General features: G+C 38.5%; 1 protein-coding gene across 1 annotated transcript in view; it reads left to right on the top strand.

The window, feature by feature from the left end:
- The window catches only part of LOC127029978 (cadherin-19-like), a 61582-nt gene that overhangs the window by 40573 nt on the left and 8593 nt on the right, over positions 1 to 12416 (top strand). Inside the window, exon 9 of the mRNA XM_050915865.1 lies at positions 5649 to 5770. Within this exon, the coding sequence (XP_050771822.1) occupies positions 5649 to 5770 (122 nt within the window). The remainder of the gene's footprint in view (positions 1 to 5648; positions 5771 to 12416) is intronic.

The raw sequence follows: 12416 nt of genomic DNA, 5'->3' as shown, positions 1-12416 counted from the left end.
TTCCCTGCAAGTACTGAGTTCTACTTTGTCTCTAGAGATAGTCACTGTTTTTCTTTTCACACAGCTCCAAAATAAGCAAGTTACTAATTTTGGTCCCTAATAATTAAAACATCAGCTTCATTCTTCACACTGATCCAGTCTATTGCGCTTGATATCCTCTTCTCTCAGATCTTGTCTTTCAAGTTCCGATCTCTGTCATGACAAAGAAATTTTCTGCTCATTGAAAGCTCTTTAGCCTAATGTAGGATACTGTACAATAGCTGTATTCAAATTCTGACAACTCTTTTCCTGTGTAAGGGATAAAAGACAAAATAAGTGTAGCCTACCATCTTCCCCAATTGCAACAAAGGGAGTCACTCTGCTTCACCCAAAATTTTCATTAAATATTTACCAGACACTGATTCCAAGAGTGGTTTTTTAATGTGTTTCTCCCTCCCAAAACAAAACACCTGTGATTTCAGAAAAATTAGAAACTTCCATACTGTTATCTTCCAACAGCACTGTGAGAAATGCTCTTCCTTGTAATTTAACCATATGCTGAGGACAAAACCCAACAAAACAACCACAACACAACAACCCAAATATACTAAGGAAGTAGAAATGAGACTATTACCAAAAATAAATTAAAAAAGAAGGGTTATTTGGTGAAAGAAAACAAATGTGAATAGCAGCTCTAGGCTGAAAGGTGCTATCGAAATGATTGTGCAAGCAAAGGGTAGGCTTTAAAGCCAATATAGCATCCACGAATCTTATGAACAAACAAGTTAGGAATAGGCCAAGGTATCTGGGTCCTTCCCATGCCACTTTGTATATGACTGAAGCCACCAAAGGTATTCCCTGCCTTCTAATAGGTATTACAAAGTTTTCTTTTCAATGCCAAATCTCTGCCCTACACATTCAGTTCTGACTTAAGTAAAAGAGATTAAGTAAGTCCTACACTCTCTGTATTATTTCTTAAAGGGATGTGTGCTATTTTTTATGTTTATTTAAAAGATAAGCCCAGCACTGTTTCATTGCCTATTGTATTATTATGGATGTTTCGATTCAACATGAGAAATGTCATCCCACAAAGAAGCATTTTTGAGATTACTCTGACAGATCATAAGCTTTGGTAAATTAGCACACTTCTAATGATTTCACAGAAGGAATAGCAATGTGAAACTGCTGAGTATCTAGCCCTTTATCTCTGTGGTAGTTGCTTTTGCTGCCATTTCCTTTGGCAAAAGACTCAAAGCTATCAGCACAGATTCCATAAGATCCAAGAAAACAAATGTTTGCTCCAAGCAACTAGTGAATTATACATCAAAAAACCAATGTAAGAACCAACCAAACCTGTACAGTTTGAAGTCAGGCAGAAAGGAGTATATTTTGTTTTTCTCTTAAAGGCCCATTTGACTAATTTAAGAAAATGCCTTCAGGACTTCTGAACAGGTCAGAAGCAGTGACACTAGCAGTCATCATGAGGCATATTTTAACTATAATGAATATTCTTGTGAGTGACATACTTCTGGTTTAGACAGAGCAGATTGAGATATTGATAGATATTTAGGCTGATAAGTATTTAGTATTCCTGGAATGTCTTAAGATGATTTTATTCACTGGAAAAATGTCTTCATTATGGTCCTTACCCAACAACACATCCAAGTTAATGTGAACGTTAGCATTGCAGTGAATCTTCTTGCCTATTAGAGTAATAAATTACATTGTGGAGAAGGCAGACATTTCTTGGAGCTATGCCATGTAAGTGAGGATTTGATGTGCTGATAGGCGGGAGACTTCCGAGAGGTATTCAGTATAGAATCATAGAATCATAGAATCGTTTAGGTTGGAAAAGACCTTTAAGATCATCAAGTCCAACCATAAACCTAATACTGCCAAATCCACCACTAAACTATGTCCCTAAGTGCCACATCTACACATCTTTTAAATACCTCCAGGAATGGTGACTCAACCACTTCCCTGGGCAGCCTGTTCCAATGCTTGACAACCCTTTCAGTGAAGAAATTTTTCCTAATATCCAATCTAAACCTCCCCTGGCACAACTTGAGGCCATTTCCTCTCGTCCTATCACTTCTTACTTGGGAAGACAGACCAACGCCCACCTCGCTACAACCTCCTTTCAGGTAGTTGTAGAGAGCAATAAGGTCTTCCCTGAGCCTCCTTTTCTCCAGGCTAAACAACCCCAGTTCCCTCAGCTGCTCCGCATAAGACTTGTTCTCTAGACCCTTCACCAGCTTTGTTGCCCTTCTTTGGACACGCTGCAGCACCTCAATGTCTTTCTTGTAGTGAGGGGCCCAAAACTGAACACATTATTTGAGGTGTGGCCTCACCAGTGCCAAGTACAGGGGGATGATCACTTCCCTAGTCCTGCTGGCCACACTATTTCTGATACAAGCCAGGATGCTATTGGCCTTCTTGGCCACCTGAGCACACTGTCGGCTTATATTCAGCCAGCTTGTCAACCAACACCCCCAGGTCCTTTTCTGCCAGGCAGCTTTCCAGCCACTCTTCCCCAAGCCTGTAGCATTGCAAGGGGTTGTTGTGACCCAAGTGCAGGACTTGGCACTTCGCCTTGTTGAATCTCACACAATTGGCCTCGGCCCATGGATGCAGCCTGTCCAGAGCCCTCTGTAGAGCCTTTCTACCCTCAAGCAGAATATCACTCCCGCCCAGCTTGGTGTCATCTGCAAACTTACTGAGGGTGCACTTGATCCTCTCGTCCAGATCATTGATAAAGATATTAAACAGAACTGACTCCAATACTGAGCCCTGGGGAACACCAATTGTGACTGGCCGCCGACTGGATTTAACTCCATTTACCGCAAGTGTTTGGGCCTGGTCATCCAGCCAATTTTTTACCCAGCAAAGAGTACACTCGTCCAAGCCATGAGCAGCCAGTTTCTCCTGGAGAATGCTGTACCTGAAGACCTTCCTTCCCCTGGTTTCAGGTGACATATTTATAAACATTTTTATTACATAAATAAATAGTTTTTTCAGCCTAGTCTACACATGGCTTTTGTACCGTGAAACTAGTATAGTTAGGTCTCGCTTTTCCTTGTCTGAGGTGGTTATAACAATATAACCTTGTGTAAATGCAGTAAATGCAGGAAAAAGTGCCTTGTATTAGCAGAGTTTATTTTCCTTTTCATATGGGAATAAGCCGTTCTGACATAGCTTTTATATCTAAAGCCACAGTAATAAAGTGGCTTTAGATAAATACAGTAAAAATGTATACTTGTATAACAGAAGCAATACAGCTTCTGTGAGTACAAAATGCTGTAGAATTAAACCTGTTGTGCAAATAATACTTGGAACAAAACTATAAGCTCAGTCTATGAAGTCTGTCAGCAGTAATGCCGTAGACATGCCTGGGCAAAATCAAACTTCTTTGCAAATATGTGTTTGGAGACCAGTGGATAGAACAGCTCTGTTGTTCCAAATTCAAAGTCTCAGCTTTCTGCCTTGGCTAGGGTTGGGTATCAGCGTGCACTGCAATTAATCCATGCCTAGCAGTGGCAGAAATATTTTTAAAGCGCGTGAACTTTGGTGAAATTTTCTCCCAAAGCTTCAAAATTTCAAAATACTAAAGAAGAGTAAGAGTAACATAATTTCTTAAAGGATTGTGACCAATCATTGTGGTATCCATAATGTTAAAAGTGATGTAAGAAAGTTCAGCCACCTCCTCCAGCCGCTCCGGCCCAGGACCCTCCTGCCCGGCCTCTGGAGCCCAGCCCGGTGCCTGGGGACCCCAGGCCTCTGCCCAGGCTCAGGGGTGTGGCTGACGCTTTCCGGTTTGCAGGTTCAACCCGTAGCAAAGCTGAGCATGTGTCCCAGAGACACACACACACAGATGCAGAGGACACTGACACAGCCGGTCACGCAGACTGCCACAGACAAGGCACTGCCTTCAGCAGCACCTACATACAGGACTCACATAAACCACAGGGACAGACAGCCAAGTCCCCTCCTCCTCTTCGGCTGGAGAGGCAGAAGGTCACTGGTGCAGGCACACACACACACGACACTCTCCAGGTTCACAAGCAGACACACACTCACGGATCCCTTCAGTACCTGTGTGGAACCTGTCTGCCTGGCACCCCTGCCTGGATCCCAGGTCCTCTTATCCGCTTCGTGGGTCCCCAACTCACCAGCTAGTCCATGCTCAATGCTTGCTGGTAAACCCACAGCACTCACACACTTGTCCCTCATGCACCCCACATTCACCAGTCCTCCCTGAGTGTACCAGCATGGACTCCCCTGAGTGTCCAGCCGGGACCCAAGGACCCCCTACTCACTGTTCAGTCTAGCTTAAAGTTTGCTAGCGAAAACACACACACACCCCATGCACACCCAGTTTGGGGAAGATACAGACACTCTGTGCCCCCCACTCACTCGGGTAGCTGGCACCACGGGCCAGGGGCACCCACACCCCTGTCTGACTCCAGTAGTTGGCACCAATTTACACTCACACATACGCAGGTGTCACCAGTAGCTGGTACTTAGTCCCTGCAGCACACATGCATATGCAATGATAGAGAGTGAGATTATGCGGAGAGATAGCTAAGAAAAGATTTAATAAGAAGATATAAGATAACAGGACTGACTGGTGATCAGGCGCAGGACTCAGCCAGACGAATATACTGACTGGCCCTGTTTTACAAACGACTGTCCCCTTTTATACCCATTTTGTCCACCACCTCTTTGTTCCTCCCTGCGCATCCCCCATGGGTCCGTACAGCTCCATTGACTCCCGCGCCCCTCTGGGTCTGAAGTCCCTCTGGTTTACAGTCCTATCAGTTGCAAAGTCCAGGTTGATCTGCCTGGAATTGTTGCCCTGTGGTTTCTGGATAGCCCATCAATTATTGTGAGGTTTGTTTCTTGTCATTGTCTCCATATTTGCTTTGTCAGGTCTGTGTCTTGGTATATTTTGTTTCTATTTTCCCCTTTTTCTCCCCCGGTTTCCCAATTGACAAGGTCCCCGAACTGATAACCTCCCAGGAATAAACTTTCTCACACTCTAACGTGCCCCCATCAATTAGTGTGTTTGAGCCGGTTTGGTTCTCATTACTCCCTCCCTTATCATTTGTCCCTCAGGTCTGTGTCCCTGTATGTTCTTGTTTGTGGCTTCTTCCTTTTCTTATTAACTCTTGTTGCATTGAATAAGGCCCTTGACCAGATACCCTTAGAGGAGCAGACACTCTCCTTCCATATACCCTTACACGACTAGTACAGTAAATTGTTCTGCATGAACAAAACCTCATTTAATTTCTCCAGACCAGATTTTATTTTTTACATTTAAATCAGTTTCTGACTTGGTAAATGAAAGAGTGAACAAATCTAAAATTTTGCATGAAATATCCTTATATATTTCAAGATATACTACTATAATTTAATGTGATGGATTGGTGAGAAAACAAAAACAAAAACAAACCCCTGTTTTTGCATCTTTTGTAAACAGAACCCCAGCAAAGAAAGAAAATGCCCTTTTTTATATGTATAGGATATATTTGAACTCATTAAAAAGATTTAGTATAAAATGTGTCTATTTTCTTCTCTGCAGAATATAAGTAAAATTTTCTAATGCCTACATTAGTTTGAAATATGTAGTAGATCATAACTTTTGAATTCTCTCTTTTTTTAACCATTAGGAAATCCTGAAAAAATTTCAGAAGCAAATGTGTATATCCAAGTTCTTGATGTTAATGATCATGCGCCAGAATTCCCTAAATATTATGAAACATTTGTTTGTGAAAATGCAGTTTCTGGCCAGGTAAGTGTGAAGGAGTTAGTCATCAGTTTTTTCATTACAATGAAGATTTGGTCTGAGATGTTACTATTTCCTTTAATATTGATTATTTCAGTACTGTGAGTACAGGTTGTGTTTTGTCTATTTCAAAAATCAGTTCTGTTGATATATGTATGGTTTGAAATTTAGATTTCAGAAGACTGGTGTGTGTTTTTCCCCCTTTAAAACAAAACCGATACATCTCCTTGTTTGTCTATCAAAACGGGTAATAGAGAAATATAGACAGAAACTTCTGAAAAAAACCCCAGCATAAAACACAGATTTGATTCATGTTCATGTCACAGAAGTTAAAACTAGGCCTGGTATTTACAGCAACAGCATAACGTAGCCCAGAAGAACCAGACTTTGACCAGACTCAAACCAGATTCATTGTGTTCTTCAGTTAGAAATCATTTGCTGTGAACTGAATTCAGACTCTGTCTAGTTCAGTGGAAGTCTGAAGATCTTTAAGTCACAGCCCTTGCAACACCTTCCCTAAAGTCACAGCCCTTGCAACACCTTCCCTAGCTGGCAGTTTATGGGATTGTTGTGTTAAGCATCCTTCCCTGGAGGATTTTCTTCATTTCCTACTCACTCCCCAGGCGAATGGGGTCACATCAGCCAGCCGCCCTAACCCCCCAGGTACACTGCTGACTCTTCATTTTCCTCCACCCACTTTCCTCTACAGTTTTACTTTTTTTTTAAGTGATTTAGTTCTACAGCCTAAGCCCTAAGCTGTGCAATAAGCATGACGCCAGGCTCCACACAGGAGTCTAAAAGAAAACTGCAAAAAGAAAAACAGGATTTCAAAGTTTAAAAAAAAAAAAAAAAAGGTACAAAATGAGCAAAAAAAAAGCAACAACAAAAAGCCATAGACAGAAAAATCTATAAGTTTTTTGATCACTTTAAAGCATTCTTTGGACATACAGAAGAGACCTTTGGGATATTTGTGATGGTTCTATTCAAACGTTTTGCTATGTTTTGATTTCTGAATCACAGAGCCTTCCTTTTTACACCAGCTTGGTTTACTTTGACCTTGATTAGTCTGCAGTTAAATAAAGCTTTCCTTGTAGCGAAAGTATGTTCTTTATAGTTTTTTGCATCCATTTATATATTTCTCTATCAGCAGTTGGTTTGTTTGTTCTGCATTTGGTAATTTTCCACTCTGCAAAGGCTACTTCTGGTTCAGAGGTACTTGGAGCAAGCCATTTCTTTTGGTCTTCAGGTAACTCATTGACAGATCAAAGTATAGGCATTAAAGTAAATGCCACTTCATGTTCCTTGTCTTCAAGACACCGTGAAATAAATATGGAAGCTTATAAAATGGATATTTGTAATCCATGTCTTGGACTTGCCTACAATATAAAATCCCAGGTGATTTATTTCCCAAGGTTTTTATTATTCTATAGTAGCTTACCGATAAATAACATCTGTATGCTAACCCATTAATGGCTACTTTTCAATAACTAATTATATATATATCAAGTATTTTGAGAATCACTGGAGAAAATGGCACTGTAAAGAATAATAGTAGTAACAATAGTAGCAAACTCTTTGAGCATAGGATACGGAAGTATTCCTGTTTAACATTGTAACATCTGAATGAGGAATGAGCAGGATATTTTTCCCATTTTACAGACAGGCAAAATGTTACTCTATATTTTCTTTTTTCTTTTTTCATTGCTATAGGTTTTTGAGAGTCACAGGCATCTTTAGTTTAGTCTTTGGTGACCATGACAGTAATGTTAAATAATCTTCTCATTAACAAATGACCTTAGGAAGAAGAACAACAGGAAATTGCTACTAAAGTGCATAATTATCACAGTCAAAGTTTATGATATTTTATTCACTGTTTATGATTTAAAACAGAACTGATAGCTGATGTATCTCCTTCAGTGCTATTATTCTTTTTTTTTTACTTTTCACTTACAGAAGAAAAGGTTCTTTAATTTCATCAGCAAGAAGCCAAAAGGTTCAAAAATGATTTTATAGATGCCCTGGTTGTCCACTGAATAACACAATTTACATTTCAGAAGAATCAGCTTAAGCAGCTGAAGGGCTTAATCAGGACATTATATACCTTTTTATCTTAGCGATATTTCTGCAATCAATTCCAAACGGCTCAGGAATCTGCTTACATGTTATGAGTAGAGATCAAAGCTTCTATAGATATTCCATTGCATTTCAATTTCTAAAGTAGCTATCTCTATCCATCTAGCTGGAAACGATATGCTGAGAGATATTCTCAGAGATGTTCTGCACCTCTGGAATTCACTTGCTTCCCTGATCTCAGCTGAGTTGTGTCTACTTTCATAGGATATTCTGAAATACACTTGCATCCCCCAGCTTATAGTGTTTGGGGGAAAGAAAGGAAAAGCACTGCAGAGGGAAAGATACTGTCAAAAAATAAGTTTTCTTATTGGGATTACTTTTTCTTGGTGTCTGCCTGGTTTACAATAAAAGCAACGTAGAGTCATGTGGCAAATAAGTTATTTTTACATAGCCTTAGAGTATACTAGGCTATGATAAAGAATGTGAAACACATCATGAATAAAACTAATTATTTTCCTAATTATCCAAACTCAGAGGCAGTAACAGTAGCTTCAATCTGGAGAAGAATGCTTGTTTTGAAGTTTTGGATTTTCTGAAAGATTATAAAAAATTATTTGTCTGCTTTTATTCAATGAATGTTGACCTTCATGTCCCTGTATGGTGGTTTTGTCAGAGTTACAGACATGTTTAGCTTAGCCTCTGAAAGGCATTCTAACAAAAGGATTACATTTCGGTCTGTGGGACTATAATTTGGAATTTGACAATGAAAATTGAAGTAAAGAAGATAGATAGGTGTTTTTTTGGCATCATTCTAAAACCATTCATCATGTATATTAGGCATTTCAAATGGATTTTTCACTATCCACTTCATGTTATAGTTCTGTACTCTCCTATAAGCTAAGTCAGCTGTATACTAACCACAACTAAAGTTTTCTTTTGCACATTGAAAAACCACTTTCTCTGCACCACCAGTATTAAATACATTATTTTCAAAATAACTCTAACATGAAAGTTGCTGTGTAAAATAGTTTTCTGTCTTACTACAGCTATAGCCAGTATCAGATCAAATAGAACAATATTAATAAGACATCCAAAATCAGGATTCCCTTTTGATTGGATCTTTTGACTTTATAACATGTATGTAGACATGGTAAATGATGACCACAATGTGGTATTAATTCTTTATAGCTACCCTTTATGTGTGTGTACAGTAAATACAAACTGTTGAATTCTAGAGGCAATATTCTATAAAAATAATCAGGACATAAAATGGACCAAATCTGTCCCGAAGATATCACTAGAGACATCCCAGCAAGAATGGATTTGACCCAGAAAGCTTAATTCCCAAGGCATTAATAAATTAACTCAGCCTGAAACTGAAGCTTGAAAGTTTTGAAGTAAGCTATATCAAATGTTTTACATCATGTGTAAGCAAACTGACCATCCAGAGTGTATCTGTTTTTATGTATGGTAATTTCAGTCCTTTTGTGGATATTGGTCTTTCTTCATATCGTGCAGGAAACAGATTTCAGCTGAAGACAAGCTGCACTGGATACACCTACATTCTGAATTAATGCTGTCTTCTCTAATGCATATTTATTCTGGCAATTCTGACTTCCTGTAATTTGGAGATCACGTATGAAGTGACTTTGATGTTGCAGCTTGCTTAGTAATTTTTATTAGATCCAAAAAAAGTGACTATATATGCAGAACACTTTGAGTTAGAGATAAGAAAAAAACCTAATTTATTTACTCAGTACTTAGTATATAATAAAATAATCATCAGTTGCAGTGAAAGTGAAGAGTACTCATTTGATATTACTTCTCTACATAATGAAATGTTGACAGAAGAGAAGAGGGGAAATCTTTAACCAAATTCTAGGGGTATACAATTAATGTTAACAATGAGCAGTTTGCTAAAACAGATCTGTCCTAACGAATCATGATGTAAAATGATTTGTGATAGTGGAGAAGTGAAAGTGATGGGTTAGTAAGCCAATGTTTATTATTTTACCTTGCTATGTTCTCTTCATCATTTACAAAAAGCATCTGAACAGTTGTGATAAGAAAATAAAAAGTTAAAAAGAAAAGAAGCAATGAGGGCAACCCTTAGAGTATAAAAAACATGGTGAAGCTGTGAAAGCACCATATATTCTAGCAGGTCCTTACTCTAAGCTACACCTGCAGATGCACTGAGTATAATTTGTGACATTTTGAAACAGTAGGCACAGTGGCCCATGGAAAATTTCTTTTTCTGTTTTATACAGACCATGATTCAACAACCTTATCTCATAGCAGAATGGAATAGGTAGGAAGAGTTTATCAGCATATACAAACATAAAAAGGCACCTAAGTGTCATGGCAAGACCTTTATAATCGTTATTCCTTCGCTGAGATGTACACCATTTTATTTATAGCTGAGAAGAAACAGTAGACCCAGAGAAATCAGATCAATATTGTGCCAATTTACTTTTCAAAAAAAGAAATAGAAGCAGTCAAAAGGAGAACCTTGGTCTTGAGGTAGAAGGTCTAGCTGGAAAATGCAGGTGTTGACTGTAGTAATGAACATTTTAATCTTCTACCTGCACTAAACTCTGATGGTCTTCAAACAGTACTAAGCAATGAGAAAAATCCTACTACTTATAAGACCTCTGTCAATTTGAACAAAACCAGTTCTGTACTCCCCAAACAGGTGGATGATCAGATCTCTTATATCCTATAAAACACAGCAGACCTCCTATTGAAGGATGTTGGGTGGAAAACAAAACAGAAGAAACTAAAGCAGAAAGAGAAAGGTGGCAAATCTGTTCCTACGTCCTTCCATCTGTCTAATGGGAATGGTAAGACTATAGTTGGGTGTGGGAGCACACGCAAAGGACTCCAAATTATACACTCAGAGTACTCTAGCATCAAAATTAATGGTACTGATGGTTGTTCAGATGGGCAGTCTATGCCTTAAGCTGAACTTGGTAGAGAAAAAGCCCTCAGAAGCAGAAGGGACTGTAAATGAGAAGCTTTATTCTTCCTTCTGGATATCTCCATAAATCCAATTCAGTGAGACTACTTGGGGTAGAGGAAATAAATTTTCAATGAATTTTCATTAAGACTACCAGGCAGTCAACTACTCTATACTCCAGAACTTGTTATTTGCAAGACAAACACTCAGCTAGACATTCAGTCCAGAAGGATTTACAGAAATTCCCTTCTATACAAAATAATTAATCAATGAGAGATCAGAGCTGTTACCGATATCTTAGACTCCCCCACTGATGATATTTATTAGTTGAAAGGGCCCACTAATCAGATGGATGGGGAAGTTGAGTATAGCAGGCCACATCTTTTTGTGACCTTTGATCAAAGGAGCCCCTGCTGTTCCCAGCAGTGATCTCAGTCTGTTTGGAAAGAAACAGTAAATGAGGCCCACCCACCATGAACTTAAATCAGTTTTTCCAGAAAAATTGAGTGAATTAATCTCAGTTTTAAAGAAATGCACATTTTCAAATGGACTGCTGGATTATGAAGCTTCTAGATTAAAGAGACTTGAAATAAGAAATTTTACAGCAATAAAATTTCAGCCTAGTCAATACAACAACTGTTACAACCTTGCAGAAGCAACACATCATTCACTCTATTTTCTTTGTTTACATACTAAAATGTAGGGGGTTTTTAAACCTTGACTCACAAACAATAAGTGCAGTTTTTCAGTCTGTGATGCCAGTTTCCCTGGTAAAAGGCTAGAATCTCCTAGATTAGATGTACAAAAGCCTAGGAAACCAGAAAAAAAGAAACAGTTTCCTTCTCTCTGGATTACTTTTCCTTTAGAGCCAGCAAAATCAGAGCTGCCTATTGCTCTCTGAATATTTTATAGACTCATCTGGGTTTTGCTGAATCTTAGTGGAAGTGATACAGTAAGAAATAAACAGTAAGGGTTTACCCTGTCCTTATGTTCCAAATACTCCCCTGTTTCTAGACTGAATCCTTAAAGGCATGTGAATATGCCTAGAATAACCATAGGAGTCGTAGGTTTGTGTAGAAGAGCACAGTACAGATCAAAACAAGGGAAGGTGGGGTTTTTTTCAGCTAGACATACACTCCTCAGAGTAGTATTGATAGGATCAGATATAGATAAAATTTATATGGACAAATACATTCTGTATGTAAACTAATGGAATTTAATAATGAAATAGCAAAACAGTATCTAATTCGCAACTGCAATAATTTTATGATTTTCAAACATGATAGACTCCTACAAATATACTTTCCAAAGACATTGCTAATACCTGGTTAAATAACTGTTAATCAGAATGAAAACTGGAAGTATAAAAATCACATCTATAATTAATGCTTTTTTTTTTTTTTTTGGTAGGTAGGTAGGTAGGTAGGTAATTCTTCTCTGTCAAGTAACTAAACTAAAAAATAAAAAAATTAAAAAAGTGTATGTGGCTAAGATGTCTTTGTAGATTATTGTATTACTCTGCATATTCGGTCCAGCTTGATAGACCCTGAATTGTATGGAGAGACATATATCCATACAAAGCTTTTTCTCAGCTGCGGCCATGGAGGTTTTACTAGCAAATCA

The sequence above is a fragment of the Gymnogyps californianus genome, chromosome 2, assembly GCF_018139145.2.
Source record: "Gymnogyps californianus isolate 813 chromosome 2, ASM1813914v2, whole genome shotgun sequence".
Lineage (NCBI taxonomy): Eukaryota > Metazoa > Chordata > Aves > Accipitriformes > Cathartidae > Gymnogyps > Gymnogyps californianus.
This window is presented reverse-complemented; position numbering and strand designations above follow the sequence as displayed.